General features: G+C 42.9%; 1 protein-coding gene across 1 annotated transcript in view; it reads left to right on the top strand.

Annotated features, from left to right (window-relative positions):
* The window catches only part of LOC130865093 (E3 ubiquitin-protein ligase HERC2-like), a 136,155-nt gene that overhangs the window by 54,484 nt on the left and 56,495 nt on the right, over positions 1-25,176 (top strand). Inside the window, 21 exon segments of the mRNA XM_057755970.1 lie at positions 2,362-2,495; positions 3,138-3,311; positions 3,386-3,522; positions 3,637-3,788; positions 5,205-5,396; positions 9,895-10,082; positions 10,859-11,051; positions 13,249-13,431; positions 16,381-16,562; positions 16,968-17,115; positions 17,189-17,397; positions 17,710-17,940; positions 18,865-19,003; positions 20,200-20,328; positions 20,601-20,743; positions 20,950-21,118; positions 21,121-21,216; positions 21,309-21,445; positions 22,637-22,735; positions 22,968-23,136; positions 23,233-23,355. Coding sequence (XP_057611953.1) covers positions 2,362-2,495; positions 3,138-3,311; positions 3,386-3,522; positions 3,637-3,788; positions 5,205-5,396; positions 9,895-10,082; positions 10,859-11,051; positions 13,249-13,431; positions 16,381-16,562; positions 16,968-17,115; positions 17,189-17,397; positions 17,710-17,940; positions 18,865-19,003; positions 20,200-20,328; positions 20,601-20,743; positions 20,950-21,118; positions 21,121-21,216; positions 21,309-21,445; positions 22,637-22,735; positions 22,968-23,136; positions 23,233-23,355 — 3,327 coding nt within the window.

Raw genomic sequence — 25,176 nt, 5'->3', positions numbered from 1 at the left:
GATGAATCTATTTCCTCTGTTGTATCTTCAACCCTTGAGATTCTCTCTTCCATCTCTTGTATTCTGCTGTTTATGCTTGCATTTGTGGTTCCTGATCGTTTTCTCATGATTTCTGTTTCTATAATTCCCTAGGCTTGTGTTTTCTTTATTGTCTCTATTTCAATTTTTAAGTCTTGAACAGTTTCTTTCATATGTTTGATTGCTTTTCTTGTCTTTCTTTAAGGGATTTGTTGATGTCTTCCCATTTTTTGTTTGTCTTTTCCTCCATTTCTTTGAGGGAATTTCTCATTTCTTCTTTAGGAGTTTCAGACATTCTCCTGAAGTTATTTTTTAGGTCATTTTCTTCTGCTTCATCTATAATTTGTTGTTCAGGTGTTGCTGTTAAGGGTCACTAGATTTTACAGGTGTTGTGTTGTTCTTTGTGGTGTTGCATGTGTTTTTACCTTGTCTACCCATCTTTTCCTCTGATTGGTGTAGTTGGGGCTGTCTGACTCTGGTGATCAATCTTCCAGGTGCCAATTGATCCAAGGCTTAGATGGTTGCTCCTCATGTTGCAGTCAGTGCCATGGTTCCAGTCACCCTGTTGATTACTCCATGTTCCTGGAGGTTGCTCAGTGCTCCTGTGGAGTTTGCTGTCTCAGGCCTGCTCTCTCCTAGGTTGTCAGCTCAGACCTGTTTCTGTAAATGTCCCTGGTCTGGATTCACAGCTGCAGAGGTCCTTGGCTTGGGGTTGGTCCTGCAAATGTCTCTGACTCTGATCTACTCTCTAAGAGGTCCCAGACTCCGATATGCCCAGACCTGAACCCATAAAGGTCCTGGCTCAGGGCTAGTTCCTCGAAGGTCCCAGACTCATGCCTGGACCTGCAGGGGTCCTGGCTCAGGTCTGCTCCCTCGAAGGTCCCAGACTCATGCCTGGACCTGTAGGGGTCCTGGCTCAGGTCTGCTCCCTCGAAGGTCCCAGACTCATGCCTGGACCTGCAGGGGTCCTGGCTCAGGTCTGCTCCCTTGAAGGTCCCAGACTCATGCTGGGACTCGCAATGGTCTCTGGCTCCAGCCCACTCTCTCTCTTGCTCCTCTGTACCTCCTCCTATGGAGTTTGCTGTCTCAGGTCTGCTCAGGCCTAGGTTGCAGACTCCGTCCTGTTTCTGTAAATGTCTCTGGTCTGGATCCGCTCCTGCTCCCTTGGAATTCACTGTCCCAGGCCCGCTCAGGCCCAGGTCACTGTCTCAGTCCTGTTCCTGTGGAGTTCGCTGCCTTAGGCTTGTTCCGGCCCTTGTGGCTGGCTCAGTCTTGATTTTTTACAATTTTAAATTGTAAGAAGAAATCAGAAAGAAGGGTACTATTTTGACTCATGAAATTTTATGAAATATAAATTGCAACTTTCATAAATAAAAGTGTCATTTAAAAATATTTGTGTGTGTTTACGCACACAGATGTGCATGTGGGCACATACGCACATGCATGTGGGCACAGCTGCCATGACATACTTGTGAGGATCAGAGGACAGCTTGCAAGAGTCTGTTTTCCTACCATCATGTGTGTTCCAAGGATTAAGGTCTGGTTGTCAGGCTCGGCAGCACATACCTTTTCTGCAGAGTAGTTCCAGCTGTTGCCTGCCTCTCCCTGTTGACATTTATGTGGTCATAACTCCTCTTCGTGAGGTGGAGACTGTAGTGTTGAGTGTTTATAGCGGATTAGGTGGATTGAACGGCCTCCCAGGTGCTGGCAGTAAAAGGGCGTGCCACATGGCGCAGCTCTCACCTTTGTTCTTTAGGAGAGTCTGCTGTACTGTTTCTCTCCTGACTCTGACCTATGTCAGTGTTGTTTCTAGATGCCATGGGATACATATTGTAATAGTTTTTACTTTTGTCATTTGAGCATTACAGTTGACAGTGTCATTCTGTGCTGTTTTGAAGAAAATATGCATCCTTCTAGGTCTTTCTGTTGCTGTGATAAACACTGACCCTAAGAAAGTTGGGGAGGAAAGGGTGTATTTCATTTACAACTCTCAGGTCACACTCCATCACTGAGGGATGTCAGGGCTGATACTCCAGCAGGAGTCTGGAGATAGGAAGTGAAACAGGCCACGGAAGAGTGCTGCTCACTGCAATTACTTAGCCTGCCCTTGTACATTCCCGGGACCACTTGCCCAGGGACGGCAAGGGCTAGGGTCTCCCACATCAATCACTATTAGGAGAATAATCCCCAGGTTTGGCCTCTTCCCCCCCCCCCCCGCCAGTCTTAGGGAGGCATTTTCTCAGTTGTGTCAAGCTGATGGAAAAACCAGCGTGTATATTGTTGCACATTAAAGTAGTTCTTAATTAACAATTATATAAATGATTTTTATGTTTTAAAATACAGTTCCTAAGAAGCCAGAATCTACTGATGGTGAAGAAAAGATTGGGAACGAAGAGAGTGATTTAGAAGAAGCTTGTGTTTTGCCTCATAGTCCTATAAATGTAGACAAAAGACCCATTTCCATGAAGTCTCCCAAGGTGAAGTATTCTCTGTGGTTCTTAGAGTGGGTGATAGAAACACTGCACACATTAGAGGAATCTCTAGTGCGATGCCATTGTCCTGAGCACGTGCAGGCTACTGAGTATAGTGCGTTTTTAGAAGTGTGGCCCCAGACTTCTTATTAACCTTGACTGTTCTGTCTAGTCACACTGCCAGAGGACTGTTTCCTTTTGGTTTTGGCTCTGTAGTGCATCTCCCCCCCCCTTGGTTTTTTGAGAGAGGGTTTCTCAGTAGCTTTGGAGCCTGTCCTGGAACTAGCTCTTGTAGATCAGGCTGGCTTCAAACTCACAGAGATCCGCCTGCCTCTGCCTCCCGAATGCTGGGATTAAAGGTGTGTGCTACCAGCATCCAGCTTTTTTTTTTTTAATGTAGCATTCATTCATTTTCTTATTTGTTTGAGAAACTATTGGCCCATGAGGCAATTAATGTTTTCAAAAAGTAATCTGTTACTTCCTCAATCTAAAATATCAGTGACGAGGTGCTTTTCTTGCTTGTGTTGCAAAGTCCTGGGTCCTATTCTTAGTGATAAGCAGATGAGCAAACAACAAAACCGCTAGTGCTGATTGTTTAGAGTGCATGTTAGTAGAGAAACTAATGGAGCACGCTGTTCTGTTTGTTAGGACAAATGGCAGCCGCTGTTGAATACAGTTACGGGAGTTCATAAATACAAGTGGTTAAAGCAGAATGTGCAGGGCCTTTACCCACAGTCTGCACTGCTCAGAACCATCGTTGAATTTGCTCTTAAGGAAGAGCCAGTAGATGTGGAGAAAATGCGAAAGTGCCTCCTGAAACAGGTAAGACTTTGTGTGGCACGCTTCTTCACACTGAGTCAGAAGGAGCACGGACTGTAAATGTTGCTCTTTTGCAGTTGGATAGAGCAGAGGTTCGTCTGGAAGGGATAGATACAATTTTGAAACTGGCAGCCAAGAGTTTCTTACTTCCTTCTGTGCAATATGCTATGTTTTGTGGATGGCAAAGACTTATTCCTGAAGGAATTGCTATAGGGTAAAGCTTTATAAATTTTTCTCAAATATGGGAATCTTGGCAACACACTGCTGTTCTTCTGGAGTTAAAAGTCTGGCAGTGTTGCGAGTCTAATTCTGTTTCTGTGTTTGAAAGGGAACCACTTACAGACTGCTTGAAGGATGTAGATTTAATTCCACTGTTCAATCGGATGCTGCTGGAAGTGACTTTCGGCAAGCTGTATGCTTGGGCAGTTCACAATATTCGATGTGTTCTGATGGATGCGAGTGCCAAATTTAAAGAACTGGGTGAGCTAAAGAAAACGTGATAATTAAAAGTCCTTATTTTAAAACTGATAATACGGTAGTGACTGTGATTGCAGCAATGCCGTGTTGTTGTCTTAAGTGTGTAGTGTAGAGAATTACTAAAAGTCACTTTTGGAAACTTTGTGCACCAGAACAATAATCTTGGGTGCATTTAGCTTTATTTTAGATTCAAAATGGAACTCTGAACATTGTGCAAAAGACATAATCTCAATATTTTAATAAAATAAATTAGGCTGCATTTTCATGAGTGTTACACCATATACTCTGAGGCATCAGTATACTACACTAATACTGATTTCCTAGGTAATTTGAGTATTGTAGAGAAATGGCAAGATTAGTTTTATGGTGGTAAAGTGAAAGACACCCAAAGGTATTTAGAAAATATGATATATACACTTTGTTTTTGTATTTTTTTGTTTTGTTTATTTTTTGAGACAGGGTTTCTTTGTGTTTGACTGTCCTGGAACTCACTCTGTAAACCACGCTGGCCTCAACTAACAGAGGTCCACCTGCCTCTGCTTCCCAGGTGCTGGAATTAAAGGTGTGCACCACCTTGCCCATATATATATATTTACATAATACATATATTTTTTAAATAAATATATATAATTAAAGGTGTGCACCACCTTGCCCAGTGCTAAATATATATATATATATATATATATATATATATATATATATTTATGTAATATATTTATATTAATGTACATTAGTACACACACATAAATTAACCTTAGGGTTTTACTGTGTAGTATGGAGTGCCACACTTTGGGGTTCTTATCCCTACATTTTTTTATTTTGTCCCCACACTTTTAAATTGGTATTTGTTTGGAATTTTTTGGTGTTTCATTTCTTTTTTGAGACAGGGTCTCACTATGTATGCTTTGCTGTTCTGGAACTCAAACTTTACACCAGGTAGGCTTCCAACGCACAGAGGTCTATCTGCATCTGTCTCCAGAGCACTGTGATTAAAGGTGTGCACCAGTACTCCTACCTCTAAATAGTTTCTGTGCTGAAACTGCTAGAAACCCTTTCAGAATCTCTGAATTTTTGAAGCAGTATAATCAGGAAAAGCTTAGCTTCCTCCCTTAAATACTGGCATTATTACAGAGTTCAGTTTGACAATAATGGTGAAAATTGTACTAGAATTTATCACTAAACTAACTTAACTTTTCCCCTTTTGTACTTTATCTTGAAGACAAAGATCACAGTATGTGGTATGCAGATGGTAAGAATACCACAAAATAAAATAGATCTGCCGTAACTATGGGGAAACTCACTGTAAAAAAAGAAGTTACATAAATAAATAAGTAAATAATAACCGAACTCCACTGTGTTGTGAATCAACTGCATTGTGCCTATAAATGAGAAATTCAGCTGAATGTTAATGCTCATTAGGTATCCAGCCTGTCCCCCTGCAAACCATCACCCATGAGAACCTGGCAGGACCAAGTCTGGGGACCATCCCACAAGCTCGATTTCCTCTGGTGATGCTCAGCATGCTCACCCTGCAGCATGGTGCAAACAACCTTGATCTCTTGCTCAACTCAGGCACACTGGCCCTCACACAGATGCCACTGAGGCTGATCGGTAGGTTGGCTTTGACCTTGGATCCTTTAGAAAAACGTGACACATACACATCCTACCCATAAAAGCTAGCCTTTTAACTGTGCTGAGTGTAAGCGAACAATGGTACTGACATCAGCATCTGTTTCCTTTATTTTCTCTCTGGCTGTGTAGATATATACACGGTCACTGGATACATACCCTTGCCTCGCCTGGCACTCTTCATAGAGGCCACCCTGGCCTCAAACTCACAGAGATCCTCCTGATTCTGCCTCCGGAGTGCTGGGATTAAAGGTGAAGGGTCCCCATTGGTGACAGTCACATTTGGAGCAGCTGTCACTACGGTGTTGTTTTAGAACATTTTCATAACCTCAAATGCATCCTGTTTACCCATCACCCTTGATTATCCCTCGTTCCTGTCCTTGCAGCCACAAATTGACTTTCTGTCTCAGTGGATTTACAGTTTTTGAGGATTTCATGTAAGTGCTGTCGTAATTTGTAGGCTTTTGTCTTTGTATTTTAAGTGTAAGTCAGTATTTCATTCTTTTTTATGGCTGAAATGTTATTATTTGAGCATTTGACATTTTGTTTATTCATTGATGGACAGCTGGGATATTTTATCATTTTACTTTAGTGAGTGATTTTGCTAGGAATGTTTGTATATAAATTCTTGGATACCTGTCTCTGATTCTTTTGATGGTAAAAGGAGAAAACACTGAGATCTCATAGTAATTCTGCAGGTGGATGCTAGAGTTTGGAAGGCGCCCCTTGTTCTTTCCAGGTTGTTTAATACTGGAACAGGAAACCAGTGTAGGAACATGCAGATGAGAGAAACCCAACAGTTTACTAAGGAAGTATTCTCAGCTGTAATGAGCGCTAGCGAGCCTTACTGTTGGGGGCTGTAAGAGTGAATGGCAACCCTACTGGAAGACTGGGATGGTCTCACAGTGTTCACTTTGTGCACAAGCTCTGTTACAATTAAATGAGAAGGATTTTAAAAAGTGGGGGGAAAAAGAATTGTGGGTTCTTCCCTGGGAAGACAATTTCTCTCCCTCTCAGCATTCCTTGGTTCCTTGTCTAGGGTTAGACAGCAGCCTGTCCAGGGTTCCTGGGTTTCCTAAGAGGTGCAATCTCAAAGCATGCTTCCTGTTCTTCTGGCTCTTACAGTGGTTTGGAATTCTGCTTCTTCTTCCGGTCATGAGATGGTTTAGGTGTCTGGGTAATTATGGCCTTGGTCAAAAGAATTTAGCAATGTTCCTTCAGTTTCTATTTTGTGGAATAATTTGAGGAGTACTGACATTAATTTTTCTTTGAAAGTCTTGTAGAAGTGTGCATTGAATTTCTCTGGTCCTGACTTTTATTTATTTATTTATTGCTTGGCAGACTTTTAATAATAGTTTCTATTTCACTACTGACTGCAATCTGTTTAAATTGCTTGTGTTTTCTTAATTTAGCTTTGGTAGGTGGTATATATCAAGAAATATATTTATTTCTTTTAGATTTTCCTATTTGGTGCAGTATAGATTTTTAAACTATGTCCTTATGATTCTCTGATTTCTTCTGTCTGTTGTGCTGTCCCCCTTTTCAACTCTTAATTTTATTAATTTGGATCTTCTCTTTACATGTTTTGGCTAATTTGGCTAAACTTTTTATCAATCTTACTGATTTTCATTAAGAATTAACTCATTTCATTGATTTATTTGTATTTTTGTTGTTGATGATGGTGGTGGTATTGTTTTATGTTAATATTTTATTGATTTCTGCCTGGAGTTTGGTTAGTTCCTGCCATCTACTACTTTTGGGTGTTATTTCTTCACTTTGTTCTACACCTTTCAGGCATGTCAGTAAGTCACTGCTAATGTGAGACCTCTAACTTTCTGGGTATCACTTAGTACTATAACTTGCCTCTTAGGACTGATAGTTTGTTTCCTGTATATGTGGGCATGGTGTATTTTCATTTTCATTACAGTCCAAAAATTTTTTAATTTTCTTTTTTAATTTCTGTTTTGACCCACTTTTCATTCAATAGTGAGTTGTTCAGTTTCCATGACTTGGTATGCTTTGTGCAGTTTTTGTGGTTGTTGATAACCAATTTTAATCCTTGATGGTCAGATAGGGTGCAGGGTGTTATTTTAATTTTCTTGTATTTTTTAAGACTTGCTTTAAATATAAGTATGTGGTAGATTTGGAAAAATTTCCATGAGCTCTTAGAAGAAGGCACTTTTTTTTTGTCTTTGGGTAAAATATTCTGTAAATATATCCTAGGTCCATTTATTTATGCCATCATTTAGCTCCAGCATTTTTCTGTTTAGTTTTTGTATAGATGATCCATCTGTTTCAAGAGTTGAGTTTTGAAATCACCCGCTTTCACTGGGTGAAGGTCAGCATGTGATCTTAGCCGTAGCAGTGTTTCTTTGTGAACTTTGTGTCCTCGTGTTTGTGCGTAGATGTTTGGAATGATTCTCTTGGATTCATTCTTTGACAAGTATGCTGTGTCCTTCCCTAGTTCTTCTTACTCATTTTGGTTTGAAGTATACTTTGTCAGATATTAAATACCTCCATTGGCTTGCTTCCTGGGTCCATTTGCTTGGAACATTCTTTTCTATCCTTGTATGCTGAGGTGATGTCTGTCCTTGATGGAAGGTGTGGTTTTTGAAAGCAGTGGAAGGATGGATCCTGTTTTTTGTTTGTTTGCTTGTTTTTATTAATTTATGGTTTTTATTGGTGAACTGAGACCATTGATGTTGAGAGTTATCAGTGAGCAGTGTTTTCTGATTCCTGTTATTTTCTTGTCATGGTGTGGGCTCCTCCATTCTTGATTTGCTGCTCTGAGATTATTTATTCCTTCTCTTTCCTTGACTGTGATAAACCTCTTAGATTGAAGTTTTCTTTCTAGCACCTTCTGTAGAGCTGGATTTATAGATAGATCCTGCTTAAATTTAGTTCTGTCTTGAAATCTTGTTCTTTCTTTGTCTAGTGTAATTAAAAATTTTGCCAGGTGTAGTAGTTTGGTTTGGCATCTGTGGTCTTACGAGTTTGTAGAACATTGATCCAGACCCTTCTGGGTTTTAGTCTTCATTGAGAAGTCAGATATTATTCTATTGGGTCTGCTTTTATATATTTCTTGGACTTTTTCTCTTACAGCTTTTAATGTCCTTCCTTTTTTGTATACGTTTAGTGTTTTGGTTATTATGTGTCAGGGCAGTCTGTTTTCTTGCCCATTCTCTTTGGTTTTCTATATGTTTATTGGACCTTGATAGGGATCACCGTCTTTAGGTTGGGAAAAGTTTCTTCTGTGATTTTGTTGAAAATATTTTCTCTGCCTTTGATCTGAGTTTCTTCTCTTTCTATTATGTTTATTCGTAGATTTTGTCTTTACATAGTGTTCCAGACTTTCTAGATATTTTGTACTTGAATTTTTTTGAATTTAACTTTTTTCTTTCCTTTTTCTTTTTGCCAGGGTATTTATTTCTTTTATCTTGTCTTCAATGCCTGAGATTCTGTCTTTCATCCACTCTGTTGGTGAGGCTTACCTCTGAGGTTTTTGTGTGACTTCCTAAATTTTTTAAATTTTAGTTTTACTTTCTTTTGGGATTTTGAGTTGCTGCCAGGTGTGGCTATTGGGAGACCTGGGTAGGATCTGTTCCTTGGTATTGGGGCCTGATATGAATGCCTGGAGATGAGCTAAAAGGGGACTGAGTGGGTCCACAAGAAGGAAAAAAGCTGTGTCTACCATGAGGTTTGACATAGAATAGAGTTAGAAAGGGTGACCAGGCCCCTTCATGTGGTCTGCTACAGGCTGGGATGAGACTGACGAACTTGCCATGGGGGGAAAGTTAAGATCACCTACTGGGTTCCCAGGCAATGGCGGCCAGTGAGTTCCCAGGTGAGAGTGTCCTTGGGTATTGGAGGCTGACACAAAGGATGAGGCTGGGTGAGAAAGGCTGGGTCCTGCCAGCGTCTGCAGAGTTCCCGGGGAATGGAAGGGGAGGAAAGACACTTGCAGATGGTTTCCTGCAGGGTTGGGGGTGAGACTCCAGTATAAGTTCTTTAAACTTAGTGCTGATCAGTTCTTCTTGATCTTTGTGCTATGTGTGTGTGTGTGTGTGTGTGTGTGTGTCTGTCTGTCTATCATGTGTGTCTCTGTGTGTCAGGATCCTTCTGTGTAGAACAGTCTGCTTTGAGCTCATGATCCTCTTTAGTGCTAGGATGATATGATGTCACCACATTTTCTGATGTGTCTGTAAAAACATAGCACATTGGACGCTGGGAAGATGGCTCTGCTGTTGAAGGAGTACTTCCCCTGATGCTGAGAACCCGAGTTTAGTTAGTTCCCAGCACCCGTGTTTGCTGCTCTACAACTGCCTGTAACTCCAGCTCTATGGCACCTGCTGCCACTGTACCCACTTGTGCAAACCCACGCTCAGACATGCAACTTACACATAAGTGCAATTTTTAAAAATAGTAAAAGTAGGACATTGCGGCTAATTACAGGCTCAGCTGTTGTTCGGCATTCTGACAGGTCCTACTTGTGACAGTGTTGAGGAGGACATGAGTGCTTCTGCCCGGGGAGCCTCTGCTTCAGTGTTGGAGGAAACAAGGAAGGAAACCGCTCCTGTTCAGCTCCCTGTTTCAGGGCCAGAACTGGCTGCTATGATGAAGATTGGAACCAGGGTCATGAGAGGCGTGGACTGGAAGTGGGGTGACCAGGTACTCAGAGCTTTCATTAACATCTTAGCACATCTAACACCAAACAGTGGAAGTTGGAATAGGTGGCTATCTGAACTCAGGACTTACAAGATTAATAGGTGACTTATTGATTTCTGAGCAATAAAATAGAGGCAAAAGACATGAGGACAATATTTTCCTTCCCGTGATGTCACATAGATTTTCTCAGACACACTGCTAAGCATGGGTTTGGTCTCCGTATTCTTAGAAATTAAATTGTCTGAGATCAGGTAATGGCACCCTGTCAATACCTTTCTCTTTTGGGATACTTGACAGAATATTGCTAAAAGGCCTAGTGATTGAGGTCATTGGAAAGGCCACTTTGATTGCTGGGACGCTCACTATGCTTTGTTCAGAGAATTCCTTAGTTGACAGAATTCTTTTCTTTAATAAAGGAACATGAGCTTGTGATTTCATGGCATTTAAAAATGATATGATTGCCAGGCAGTTGTGGTGCATGCCTTTAATTCCAGCACTTGTGAGGAAGAGGCAGGCAAATCTCTGTGTTCAGGACCAGCTTGGTCTACAGAGTGAGTTCCAGGACAGCCAGGGCAGTTACACAGAGAAACCCTGTCTTAATCCTCCCACCCCACCCCACACAAAGTAAAAACAATGATAGAATCTATACATTTTTTTAGTTATATTTGGGTCAGGAGGAGGTTGAATGAAAATCTCTGTACAGAATCAATACAGGAACCATGGTGGGTCCAGAACAGGACAGTCACTTTCTTACCTGGTCTTTGGTTTTGCTGTTTCAGGATGGGCCTCCGCCAGGCTTAGGCCGTGTAATTGGTGAGCTGGGAGAGGATGGCTGGATCAGGGTCCAGTGAGACACGGGCAGCACTAACTCATACAGGATGGGTAAAGAAGGAAAGTATGACCTCAAGCTGGTGGAGTTGCCAGTGTCATCACAGCCCTCTGCAGAGGATTCAGACACAGAAGATGACTCAGGTGGGTGACTCACAGAATCCTTTAGGTCAGGGTAGCGTGGCAGATTGTTCATGAGTTGGGTGGCTGTCCTTTCCCTCTGCAGAGTTAGAAGTGGTCAGGATGCATTGGAAGACATTGCTCTGCTTGCCCCTTAAACACATGATTCTGGTGTAGATGGGTAAAGGGGCTCGGTCCAGTAGCCTGGACAGACTGACGCATCTTCACCTTTATTTTGTGCTTTCTGACGCCCTTCCAGAGTGGGGTGGAAGATAGAGTGCAACATGCTTGTTAAATTGGATCTTAACGTCTTTTTATTTGTTTTTATATGTGTGTTTGTGTGTCTTACTTGTATGTGATAAGTTAGGGGACAATTTGTTGGGGTCACTGGTGGCAGGTATCTCTGCCTGCTGAACCTTGAAACAGTAACAACAACAAACCTATTTATGTACTTATTTTGTTTGAGGACGCTTTGTTTCTTCCTCCACCAGCTTCAAGGTATGGCCCTGTTGTAAGGAGAGTGGGTCGCTTGTTTGTCCCGGCCACCTAACTAGCTTACACCTGAAATAATCACACAGCAACCGTATTAATTTAAGCACTGCTTGGCCATTAGCTCTAACTTTTTATTGACTAACTCTTACATATTAGTTTAACCCATCTCCATTAATCTGTGTTTTGCCACATCGCTGTGGCTTACTGGCAAGATTCTAACCAGCGTCCATCTCAAGCAGAGAATCCATGACTTCTCTCACTCTGCCCTTCTTCCCAGCATTCAGTTCTATCTTCTCCTCCTACCTAAGTTCTGCTCTATCAGGCCCAAAGCAGTTTCTTTATTCATTAACCAATGAAAGCAACACATGAACAGAAGAACCTCCTACACCATGGCCCCACCTGCTTCCTTTAAGTTCCTCCCTATTCCTTGATAGTTGGAGGGTGTGCTAAGAAGAGAGCTCCTGGCGTCGAATGTGAGAGAAGCTGTCCCATAAACTGCAGTGGGCTCAGAGCATGCACATTTAGTCTAAGATGACAAGTGCTTATCTTGTGGGTGGGTGTTGGCTATACTGTCAGAGCATCTGAGCTATAGTGTGTGCCTCTTGTAGCCCCTTCTTCTTCCCAGCTGTATGGGAGTATTTGTCATTGTGGAGTGAGCCAGGGAAGAGGTGGCTGTGTGACAGAGCCGTGGCCTCCTTGTCCCACAGCTGGACTGACTGGCCATGCACGTGGCTGCTCAGGGGATGCTGCTGCTTTGTCTTTGCTCCCATTGTAGTTCCTAGACATTTAATAACTTGTCGTTTTTGTTTGTTTGGTTTTGATTTTTTGAGACAGGCCTTCTCTGTGTAACAGCCTTGGCTGTCCTGGAACTTGCTCTGTAGACCTCGAACTCACAGAGATCCACCTGCCTCTGCCTCCCAAGTGCTGGGGTTAGAGGCGTGCGCCACCACTGCCTGGTGATAAGTTTTCTTTTTCAAGATACAAAACTTTGGAATCATTTTATTGCTTATATAGTAAGGTTGCTTAAACACAATATTATTCTGAAATCTCATTTTCTAGGGTGGGGTAGATAGCTCACTTTGTAAAGTGATTATTCTTATGTAAACATGAGGACCTGAATTTGATCTCCAGCAAAAGGTTGGCATGGTAACATGCATGCTTGTAATCCCAACTCTGGTTGGTGTAGATCTATTGGCCAGACTTGTTAACTTAATCAGCAATTCACAAGTTTCTGTGAAAGCCCTGTCTTTACAAACAAAATGGATGTTACCTGAAAAAAAGACACTGGAGGTTTTCCTCTAGCTTCCACACTCTCTCTGCCCCTGCACCTCCTCCTCCTAAATCTCATTTTCTTTGAGGAAGATGGTAGCAAAATGGTCAGGTAGCCAGTGGCAGTGGCAGGAGGCTTAGACAGGAGAATCTCTTGGACCCAGGGACTTGACTTAGACTGGGTAATATTGTGAGAGTCTCTTGGGGAAAAAAAAGAAAGGAGAAAGAGAATAAATTTTAAGTTTCCTTTTTTCTTGTGAAGGTCTGTTTCATTTTGTAGTATTAAAAAGAAGTTTGTTAGATCTCTGTATCTTCTTAATTTTTCTGTGAACCTAAAACTATTCTAAACTTTGTTCAGTTTTTGTAAAGAAAAACAGAGTGTGGTATTAAGTACCTTAAATGACACCCCCAGATGATTTTATTCAGGACGGCTGTTTCTTGTTTTCACTGTCCTTTTCAGAAGCTGAACCAGGAGACAGGAGCATCCATCCCACAGCGATGATGCTGACCAGCATTATTAACTTACTACAGACTCTGTGTCTGTCCGTTGGTGTCCACGCTGATGTCATGCAGAGCGAGGCCACCAAGACTTTGTGTGGACTGCTGAGAATGTTAGTGGAAAGTGGAACAACAGATAAGCTATGTATGACATGAATCAATATGAGCACAGAGCCTCAGTGTGGATGCGTGTGTGTGAACCTCTCAAGTCTGTATGTCTGTGGGCCAGTCTGGGGGTGAGACTGTGAGTCAGGTGTGTGTAGTAAGGCCCCTGTGACTGCTGGACCTCAGCATTATAGACATGATGTAGCAAACAACAGAAAATTTCACTAGGGCTGCTTCCTTCTGAGGCTACCAGAGAGAATGTGTTCCAGGCTTCTCTAATACTGGTTTGCTTGACAGTTCTTGACTTGTAGGCATATGAACATAGTCTTTGTCTTCTTGTTTACACTCTCCTCTGAATGTGTGTGTTTGTGTGCATGTGCTTCAGATTTCCTCTTTACAGGGGTACCAGTGAACCTCACCCAGTCTATTTACATCTTCCCCTTGTGAGATGCTAGAGTCAAGGCTAGCACTGAATGAGGGCGGGCATGGGATGGGGGAGGTGTATGTGTGAGGACTACTCAGCCTCTAGTGCTGCTCCCTTAGAGCACTGGAGACGAGGGATCCTCACGGCAGGCTCTCAGCAGAGCCCTGCTCCTTCCCTTTGCCTTTTCTTGGACATCTTGTGCTGCAGACTTCACTGCTGGTCTCCTTGTCTTCTGTGCACTCTGCACTACTTATGTCCTTCTCTTGTGGAAATCTTTATTTGCTTTGGGCCCAGCCCCCTTCCTGCATGTTATCTCAGTCTTTAATATTAATCCTCAGAGACCTTATTTTCAACTAGGGTCAAATGCTGGTGTTCTGACTGAGTACCAGTGTAAAAACAGCAAATATCACTTGAACTTGGGTGGATGTTTCTGGTTGCCTGAAAGTATGTATGACTGTCAAAGGAATTTGGAGCATGTGTAGCTGTTAGCATGCTTGTGAGTGTGAATGCACACAGATGTGTTTGGATACATTTCTGATGCGTGTGTTAGCTCTGTGTGAGTAAATGCTTGTGTGAGACAGTTTGTTTGCCACCGCTGAGCATGTCAGTCAGAATTCTCTAGAGAAACAGAACTGACAAAATGAATCTATCAGTGTGAAAACAGGGTTATTAGAGTGGCCTACAGACTATGGTCCAGCTATTTCAACAGACAGACCAAGCATCTAGTGGTTGTTTGGTTCACAAGGCTGACTGTCTGTACTGGCCTTCAGTGTATGCCAGAACCCCAAAGAAGTAGAGTAATGCTCATGAGGGCAAGAACTTCAGTGAGAGCGAGGAGCGTGAAAGAACAGACACTTCCTCCTTCCATGTCCTGTATGTAGGCTCCACACCAGAAGGTGTGGCCCAGATTTACAAAGTGTCTTCCTACTTCAAATAATTCCATCAAGAAAAATTCCTGTCGGGCGGTGGTGGCGCACGCCTTTAATCCCAGTACTCGGGAGGCAGAGGCAGGTGGATCTCTGTGAGTTCGAGACCAGCCTGGTCTACAAGAGCTAGTTCCAGGACAGGCTCCAAAACCACAGAGAAACCCTGTCTCGAAAAACCAAAAAAAAAAAAAAAAAAAAAAAAAAGAAAGAAAATTCCTCACAGCTGTACCTAGCATCTCTGGTTTTAGTTAATTCCAGGTCGTCGGTTAGCAACCAATAATAGAATCACACTGAATGAGTGATCTTGTGTTGGAAGCATGAAGTTATGTGTATTTGAGTGTTTCAGTGTGGTTGTGTGAGTATGTATGTACGGGAAGGTCTGTGTACAAGTAGCTGCGTCAGATGTAGTGGGAATGTGCTTGTGTGTGTCCCACTTGTGTGGTTGCAAGTGTGTGAGAGTGTCTGTTCCTGACTGTGAGTGCAAAACCAAGTATCGGTAATGAGCATGCATGAGTGTCCGTGCCAGTGAGAGTGAGGGCGTGTGGGTGTGGTCTGGGGGGTAAACATAGGCACAGATGGCTGTGATAATATGGGAGCAGGTGTTGAGTGTTAGCTGAGCACATGCATGCTATCAGTGTCACTGTTGTGAATGTACATAGGAGAGCAAAGGTCAGACTTGAATGTGTCACTGGGAGGAGGCTTGTTTGTTGATAGAGGGAGAAAGTGAGCACATGTATGTGCATAGGTGGATGAGTGCAAATGGATGTGTATGCGTATTTTAGCATGAGTGATTGTCTAAGCATATGTCTTCTGTATAAGTAGGAGGGATGTGTGCAAAGTGTGTCCTTTGCTTCTGTATGCAATGTATGATTGTGAGTCTACTAGTGATTGCAGTAGTAGTAAAGGTGAGAGCTTGTGTGAGTGACTGTGGCAGACAATATTTGAATATGTCTCAGAAATTTGGAGTTAGTGTCTAAGTATATATGTGAATGTTAGTATGTGAGCTTGTGTCTTAGCTAAGACATGGGTCTTAGTGAGCTTGGAGGGCAGGAATGCGGTATGGGCTGGGGGAAGGTGAGTTGCTGCTGCCGCTGCTGTTGCCATGGGAACTCAGACCACAGGCTTCACATCCTAACTTGAGAGAATAGAAAGGCGGACATGTTCTTTGGAAACTGGGAAGTCAGGAGGAGTAGAAAACCTTGTTCTCGTGGGCATATTAGAATGTCCCTCTAATCCAGTCACTGGAGAAGTAGAGGTAGGATCATGTGTTCTGGCTACATAAGAAAAAGACAAAGTAAACTTGGATTGGGCATTTTATGATGTCAGTCAAAATTGTGAGGGCGTTTAAGGCACATGAGATTAAGAAGTATAATAGCTGCACACTGTAAATTACTGCTGTTAGAAGTGTAGAAACAGGGTAAGTAGATTAACTAGTCTGATCGCATGCATTTGAAAGGGTTAAAATGATGCCATGAAATGTTTTTTGAGCCAACTTAAAGCCGTTCTCCACTCCTGTCTGAGTCCCCTTGTAAGGCAGCTTATTGCCCAAAATGAATTGGTAGGTAATTTAACTGTGAGGGTTGTGCTCACGCTTGGTTTCTGGACTCTTGGTTCAAGCGTGCCCTGTCTCCTCTGGCAGCTCCTCCAGACAGACTGGTGTGCAGGGAGCAGCACCGGAGCTGGTGTACACTGGGCTTCGTCCGGAGCATCGCACTCAGCCCGCAGGCCTGTGGGGCCCTCAGCTCCCCAAGGTGGATCACACTGCTCATGAAGATTGTGGAGGGGCATGCGCCCTTCACTGCCGCCTCCCTGCAGAGGCAGGTAATGTGCTGCTAGCCAAACCCAGCTCACTGAGGGCAGTCCTGAGTGAAGCTAGACCTGGTAACCATGCTTCTTCATGGAGAAAGTAGCCACAGGTGCAGCAGGAACCTCCTGGCCTTGGCTGCTGAGGGTCTTGATTACTGCAGTCCCTTCAGTTGCTAAATAAGCTTCTTTGCCTTTTCTCAGTTGTTCTCGTCTGCCCATGAAAATAGTAACATGGTTGCCAGGAATTAAGTTTAAAGAACAGTTTCACTTAAATTCATTCATTTTGAATTCCTGGTAGTCTTTCCTGTTAACCATCTGATTAATCAGGAATGTCAAAGTTGCAGATGGTTAATTTCATTAAGGGATAAAGAAAAGAGAAGGTAACGCTGTCTGATATCATTTTGTGTTGTGTTTGAGCAGATCTTAGCTGTCCATTTACTACAAGCAGTTCTTCCGTCATGGGACAAGACGGAAAGGGCACGGGACATGAAGTGTCTGGTGGAAAAGCTGTTTGGCTTCCTGGGCAGCTTGCTCACTACTTGTTCTTCTGATGTCCCATTCCTTAGAGGTGAGTGGCGGTGCGTGTCCTTGGTGCCCCTGTTTAGTGAGTGCTGTGCAACTTGGTTTTCTCTCTGCTTTAGAATCCACATTGAGGAAGCGGAGGGTGCGAGGGTGCGTGCGGCCGCAAGCTTCCTTGACTGCCACTCACAGCAGCACTCTGGCTGAGGAGGTGGTGGGGCTGCTCCGCACTCTGCACTCGCTCACCCAGTGGAACGGCCTCATCAACAAATACATTAACTCCCAGCTCTGCTCCGTCACACACAGCTGCTCTGGGAAGACTCCAGAAAGGGTGTGTTCCAGGTTTCCAACAGTGTGCTGGGATCCTAGTGGTCAAGTTATCTTTAAACACGAAGCATTTTTATTTCATGTTTACTTAAGGGCATTTTGATGGAAATAACTATTAAAGAAATTAACAATTCAGATAGGCATGGTGTATGCCTGTAGTCCCAGCTGCTTGAAAGGTTGAGGCAGAAGGTTTGCCTGAGCTCACAAGTCTGGGACAATGTAGTGATGCTCTTGTTCCTAAAGTGAATTTATACATAGTGAATGAGATAAAGGACTTGAGTTTAGCTACACTTCATACTCGCTGTCTCCCTTCTAGGCCCTGCTGGAGGACTACTTCCCGGACTCTGAGAACCTGGAAGTGGGGGGCCTCAGGGCAGTGCTGGCTGTGATTGGAGGGATCGATGGCCGGCTGCGCCTGGGAAGCCAGGTCATGCATGATGAGTTTGGAGAGGGCACAGTGACTCGCATCACCCCAAAGGGCAGAATCACTGTGCAGTTCTGTGACATGCGCATGTGCCGAGTTTGCCCGTTGAATCAGCTCAAACCGGTATGTAGCTTGGTGGAGCTCTCGAGTGTTAGTGGTGGCACTGAAACTGGTGTGTAATGTTAGAACCGATACTTTATGTTGTCTTCTAGGAAGCTATCTGTGTGAGTCAGGAGTTCACGTAGCTTTCCTTCTGCGCTAGCTTGTGCTTCTAGGAAAGGCCCGTCTCAGGGAGCATACAGCCAGGGACTTTTAGACATAAAAAGAGATTGACATTCTATAAGGTAATTTTAAGTATTTAAAATAGGAGTTTCTAAAATGTATTTTTATTGAATAATTTGGCTTCTAAAAATGATTTTTTTAAATAATAGTCTTTAGTTAGAAAAATGCTTTTAATCTTGATTTTAATCGTGGGGAATGCCATAGCTTAGCTAGCTGCTGTAACCCAAGTGCCCATGCCCTAGCACAGTAGAGAAGGTTATATAATTCTATGTAACCCAAGTGCCCGTGCCTTAGCACAGTAGAGAAGGTTATATAATTCTATGTAACCCAAGTGCCCGTGCCTTAGCACAGTAGAAAAGGTTATATAATTCTATGTAACCCAAGTGCCCGTGCCCTAGCACAGTAGAGAAGGTTATATAATTCTGTGTAACCCAAGTGCAATTTGACTATGTATTTTTTAATAAAATATTTTTGATTATAATAGGAATAAGAACACGTAGTAAATTTGGAACGTACAGAAAAAGTCTTAGATTATAACTACCACCCTGATAGGTTAGTGTTGGCGAACTGGTAAAGAAAACCTTCCTATAGAGTATATCTGTTGTATGTGTACTTTTATCTTTCTGGAGTATCTTTCAGAATTATCCTCAGGCAGGACATGACTTGGAGTATGCATATTTAAATTCAGGTCTCATGCTTTAATAAATTTCAGACTTTGTTAATCTCATCAGCAACTCTTTGAAGGATTTTGTGCCCTTTCTTCAGCTCCCTGCTGTGGCCTTTAGCGTAAACAACCTGCCTTTCACGGAGCCCATGCTTTCTGTCTGGGCTGAGTTGGTGAACCTTGCTGGAAGCAAATTGGAAAAGCACAAAACAAAGAAATCAGCAAAACAGGCCTTTGCAGGTCAGTGCATAGTGTTCCACGGTAAAATAATCTGAACTGGCATTGCTTGTCCTTTTATCAGAGTGGGTTTGTGTGACTGTTGGAGCCTTGGAGTTCACGTAGCACTTGTCGGCTATAGTTAGGAATATAAAGTACCTTTTAGGTTTGCCGTTGACTTCAGATGTGGAACCCCATCACTTCGAACTGCCAGCACCTATTCTTAGCAGACTTTTAGGATATCGGGTTTGTTTCTCTGCTCATGACATTCTCAGGGTCAGCCCTAAAGAACTTTGTCTCTAACTGTGGTGGGCAGCTAGCTTCCTTAAAACCTTTCCTCCCTTTGGGTCTGGGTAACCACTCTTGGGATTTTCCTCTTCCTGCCCTTTGGTTATGCTCGGAGTTTGTTTCTGTTTCTCTTGCTCTTTATACCATTGAAATCTTGTGGTTTCCCTCGTAACCCCATCTCATTCTGTCTCCTCTTTGAACATACTCTCCCTGTTTACTCAGTATTTGTTGTTGCTCCAACGTCTGTGATGGTAAACACCTTTAATTTTGAGTCTGCAGTTCACAGCTCTGAGTGGACGGCCTGTGAATATAGCAGCCCTTTGCCTCAAATTCAGTCTGTGTTCTCCCAATTGTCTCCGTTTTTGTTCATCATAGTGAACAAACTGGTCTGCCCGCTGGTCCAAGTTTAGTGCTCAAGGACTCATCTAATTTCATTTTCTCAACCTACACTTGCCGTGCTGTCCCCAAGGCCTCCTACATCCCCTGCTTAGGAAAGTTGCTTCTCTCCTGCATAGGCTATTTTGTGGTCCTTGGTCTGCTGTCAGACACATGTGGCACGGCTTCCTATCACTGCATCAGAGAGTTCATCCTAGGGAAATGGCTTCAGTTAAAGTAGATGCTTTTGACAAAATTCCTCCTAGGAATATTGCAAGAAAATATGAAAATGTTTTATTTGTGTCTGGTTGAAATTTCAGTAATTTGGGAAACATTTAATGATAGCAGGAAATGCTTACATGGTTCTAGCCTTCAGTTCAATGCATTAAGATAGATACCTAGGGCGCCGAAGGAAGGAGACCTAGGGGTCAGAGGTCACAGTTGTTGGTAATCAGTTCATTCCTGAAAGCCACACCATTGCTTTCCCATTGTAGCGATGGCACGCATGGTGAACATGAGCTGGATATCTGGTTCTGACTGGTTCTTTTGTTCCATAGGACAAGTAGACTTGGACCTGCTACGCAGCCAGCAGCTGAAGCTGTACATCCTGAAAGCAGGGTGGGCGCTGCTTTCCCACCAAGACAAACTAAGGCAGATACTGTCTCAGCCCGGGACTCTACATGCAGGTATCTTCTTAACAGGGAGTTTTACGTAGATGTGACAGAAAGATACTCTAGTGGAAACATGTACAAGGAGCATGAATTAGCAGTTGATAAAAGGAGAGCGCGTGCCTGGTGTGTGGGCTGGCTGCGCTGCAGATGCAGTTGTCAGCTATGAGACCTGTGTGTCTGAGGACTGATGCCTGGCTGTACAGTGCAGGCGGGCCAGCACACTACCTTCAGTAGAGGTGGGTTGGCTGTTGAGAAGTAGGATATACAGATTTTGTTTTCAAATTCAGATGATGGAGCAGCTGCATCCCCTGACCTCGGGGACATGTCACCTGAAGGGCCACACCCTCTGATGATCCTCCTGCAGCAGTTATTGTCCTCAGCCACCCAGCCATCTCCTGTGAAAGCCATATTTGATAAACAGGAACTTGAGGTACACTTGTCTACCTTGATAGCTTTAACTCAGTATGGTTAACTGCGAATGACTGACTGACTAGCTCTAACTGAAGCAGTCCCCTTCCCTAATGTGCTTTATTAATTCATTTTGAGATGCACTCGTAAATCTGTACTCTGCAGTGCAGCTCATGGAAGATGCTCAGATGGTCGAGGCCCTTCTCCTAACCTTCCTTGTTTGCCTAGGCTGCTGCCTTGGCCCTCTGTCCGTGCTTGGCTGTGGAATCCACATACCCTTCCAGTGCAGGCTGTGAAGACTGCAGCTCCAGTGAGGCCACCACCCCAGTCTCTGCACAACACATCCATCTTGCCAGGGCGAAAAAGCGCAGGCAGTCGCCAGCGCCTGCTCTGCCTATTGTGTGCAGCTCATGGAAATGGGATTTCCTAGGAAGAATATAGAGTTTGCTCTGAAGTCGCTCTCCGGCACATCTGGGAATGCATCTGGTTTGCCTGGTATAATTTTTCCCTGTATATGCTTGCTTGTTTTTTGGGTTTGAAGTACAGTGCTATTGGTCTTGAAGGTAGCTGAGTGTTTTTGCTCTTAGGTGTGGAAGCCTTGGTTGGGTGGCTACTAGACCACTCTGATGTCCAGGTTACAGAGTTCTCGGATGCGGACACAGTATCTGACGAGTATTCAGACGAGGAGGTGGTGGAAGATGTGGACGATACCCCATACCCTGTGGTCAGTGGTTCCACGTATCCTACCAGTCTTACACGATGATTCTGTGTTACTTTTCTCCATCCCTCAAAAGAGCCAGTGCATGCCCTGTGGCCAGTTGTGCAAGCTTTACCCACAGCTCTGCTATATAGAGGACAAAGTTGTCTCTTTTGCCGCTGAGATAATGATTGGTTTTCCTCTATTAAATTCCTCTTAGTTTTAGAAGCCAATGAGAACAATTGAGTGCTGTTGGGTAGAAGACACTGGACAGCCGTGTCTGTTGTGGTCACAGTTACTCTGCAGACTGAAAGAAGGAGGATTGATTGAGCTGAGAGTTCAAAGCTGTTCCTGGCAGCATCATTAGACATTGTCTGGCTAAAATACAAATAAATATGCTGAACCCTCCATAGTAAGAGGATCATGAGTTCAAGGATGGTTTTAGACTAGCCTTGGAAGTATACCAATACTCTGTTTTTAAAAGTCAAAAATACGTGCCATAGTGCTGCATGCTTGTAATACTACTTTGGAAACTGAGGCAGAAGGATCAGGAGTCAGAAACTAGCCTGGGATGCATACTGACAGCCCGAGTAAAGACAACCATTTAAATACGCAATCATATTTTGTGTGATATAGTGATTTTTTTATTTGAAACAATTGTTTTATAAAATTCATTTTTAAAAGCTCTGGAAAGTTTTGTTTATTGCAAACTGTTAAGATTCATTTTGCCTAGAATTATGGCTAAGAGGTTAAAAGCACTTGTTGCTTTTACAGAAGACCTGTGTTCAATTCTCAGCACCCACATGATGGCCTACAACCATCTGTAACTTCATCTGTCCTCTGTGATGCCAGGCATGCTTGTAGTGTACATACATCTATGCAGCCAAAACACTAATATAATGTATTTAAAATTTTTTGCAGAACTTTATTTTACATACTGTGCTGATAAGGTAGGAAGATTTTTAGAATGAACGTACAGTATTGTCTACTGCATTTGTTTATGTTATGGATTTCAGTACTTTAGTTTGTTTTTGTCAATAGGGTCTCATTGTGTAGCTCTAACTGGCCTGGAATTTACTATGTAGGCCAGAATGGCCTCAAATTTCTAGAGATCCATCTGTCTCTGCCTCCTGGGATTAAAGGTGTGTGCCACCATGCCCACCCGACAGTCTTTCTTATGTGTCTTTTTCAATTTGTTTATGTGTTTATGTCACTTAGGCTGCTGGTGCTGTTGTGACTGAGAGCCAGACTTACAAGAAGCGTGCTGACTTCCTGAGTAACGATGACTACGCTGTGTATGTGAGAGAGAACGTTCAGGTGGGCCTTGTTCGTCTTTCATCTGCTTGAGCACCGCCCATATGCTGGCGCACAGGCCAGCCTGATGGAGGCAGCTCCTCAACGTTCTGTCTTCTTTGGTGACTCTAATTTGTGTCAAGTTGACAAACTAACCAGCGCAATATTTTTAGCTTATTTCTGGGTCCTAAATAAAATCTTTACATTGTATCTTCTGTCTAGGTGTACTTTACTGCACTTTGCCTTTCAATTTCAGGTCGGAATGATGGTTCGATGCTGTCGAGCATATGAAGAAGTGTGTGAAGGTGATGTGGGCAAAGTCATCAAGCTGGACAGAGATGGATTGCATGACCTCAATGTGCAGTGTGATTGGCAGCAGAAAGGGGGTACTTACTGGGTTAGCTATATTCACGTTGAACTCATAGGTGAGCACACTCCTTTTTAACACATTTTATTTCTTAGAGACACGGTTCCCAGAAAGGTAGCACTAATCATAGTGTGTTTGCCAATGAACTCCTTAGGTTATCCCCCACCGAGTTCTTCTCACATCAAGATTGGTGATAAAGTACGGGTCAAAGCTTCCGTAACCACACCAAAATACAAGTGGGGATCCATTACTCATCAAAGTGTGGGGCTCGTGAAAGGTAACAGCCAACAGAATGCTTTGTTACAGACTATAGTTTCCCTTATTACTGTGTGCATTAACATTTCTTTTTACCATGCTATAAAAGTTTGATTAATATGTCTGAGAAATACAGTAAAGGCCAGGAATAAACAGACATAAAAATAGCCAGATTAAACAGACGAGTGTCACCATTACTTTATGTTTCAGCACTTGGATTCTGGAATATTGTTGCTTTCCCAGGGCTTGGCCATCGTTAGAACTTCCCAGGTAGCGCAAGAACAAATGACTTCTTTTATATTTTAATTTTTATTATAAGTATTTTTCTTTACTTAAAGGATTATTTAGTCAGGCGGTGGTAGTGCACGCCTTTAATCCCAGCACTTGGGAGGCAGAGGCAGGCAGATCTCTGTGAGTTCGAGGCCAACCTGGTCTACAAGAACAGGTCCCAAAGCTACAGAGAAACCCTATCAGTTTTTTTTTTTTTTTTTTTTTGGAGGCAGGGTTTCTCTGTAGCTTTGGAGCCTGTCCTGGAACTAGCTCTTGTAGACCAGGCTGGCTTTGAACTCATAGAAATCCACCTTCCTCTGCCTCCCAAGTGTTGGGATTAAAGACATACACCACCACTGCCCAGCTGCTTAAAAGATTCTTGTGTATCAAAACAAAAATATGTTTAAAAAAGCATTTATGGCTGCTAAATCAGTGTTTTGACAGAAGATTGTTCTTTTTTTTTTTTTTTTTTTTGGTTTTTCGAGACAGGGTTTTTCTGTGGCTTTGGAGCCTGTCCTGGAACTAGCTCTGTAGACCAGGCTGGTCTCGAACTCACAGAGATCCGCCTGCCTCTGCCTCCCGAGTCAGAAGATTGTTCTTAAAGGATGGAAAGTTTTAGCATTGTTAATGTGGTTTATTTCCTAATATATGAAGGGACTAAGTTCAGTTTTTGACCTTTATAATTAAAAACTCATTATTATGGAGATTATAAGCACAAATAGAAGATACGAGCATCTGTACCTTCTCATCGGTGCAGCCACAGAGAACTCACTCTTGCTCTGCTGGAGCTGGCTGATGACTAAGTGCCGTCTCATTGCTAAGGAGCGTTCTTTAAGGAATGGGAATGCCTACAGCACTTACCACAGAGCTGCAGTGTTGAGCTTAGGTTTATGTTGACTGTAAAGTTGTCTCAGGTAGTTTATGTCCTGTGCTAGCTGTCTCTACTATGTATTTCCAAAACCATCTGTCCATCCAAACAGACATTAGCATTTAACTCCCTCATCTTGTCTTTCCTATTCCTGCTGCCTTAGCTAGGCTTCCTGTGGCTGTGATAAAACACCATGATCAAAGAAGTTTAGGGAAGAAAGGGTTTATTTAATTTTGCAGTTTACAGATTTATAAACTGAGCAGGAACCTGAAGGCAGAAACTAAATCAGAGGCCATAGAAGAGTGCTTTCTGTTTGCTTGCTCCCATCCCAAGACACAAACAGATGCTTGCCCACCCATGTTAATGGCTGCATCATTCACAATAGCCAACATGGAAAACAAATCTTAAATGGCCATGAATAAATACACAGATAAAAACACTTGATATACATATTCAGTGGAAAGTTGTGACTATCAACTGTGTAAGACACATTCTGATGAAACATTACAGCACAGAAGAACCCTGAAGACAGTGGGGTAAACTGAGCCTTTAATCAGCAGGGTTGGTTTGTCAGATGTTAGTGATCAATTCCTATTTGAGCTCACTTTTATCAACTGTCATTGACATAGGTGTATGTTGAGCTGTAATCTAGTGAACAGAGGACAGAGACACCTCCTAAATGTGACGTCACTTCATAGTTCACTC

The sequence above is a fragment of the Chionomys nivalis genome, chromosome 23 (assembly GCF_950005125.1).
Source record: "Chionomys nivalis chromosome 23, mChiNiv1.1, whole genome shotgun sequence".
Taxonomy (NCBI): domain Eukaryota; kingdom Metazoa; phylum Chordata; class Mammalia; order Rodentia; family Cricetidae; genus Chionomys; species Chionomys nivalis.
Note: the sequence above shows the minus strand (reverse complement) of the source record. Positions and strands in the feature narration are given on the sequence as shown.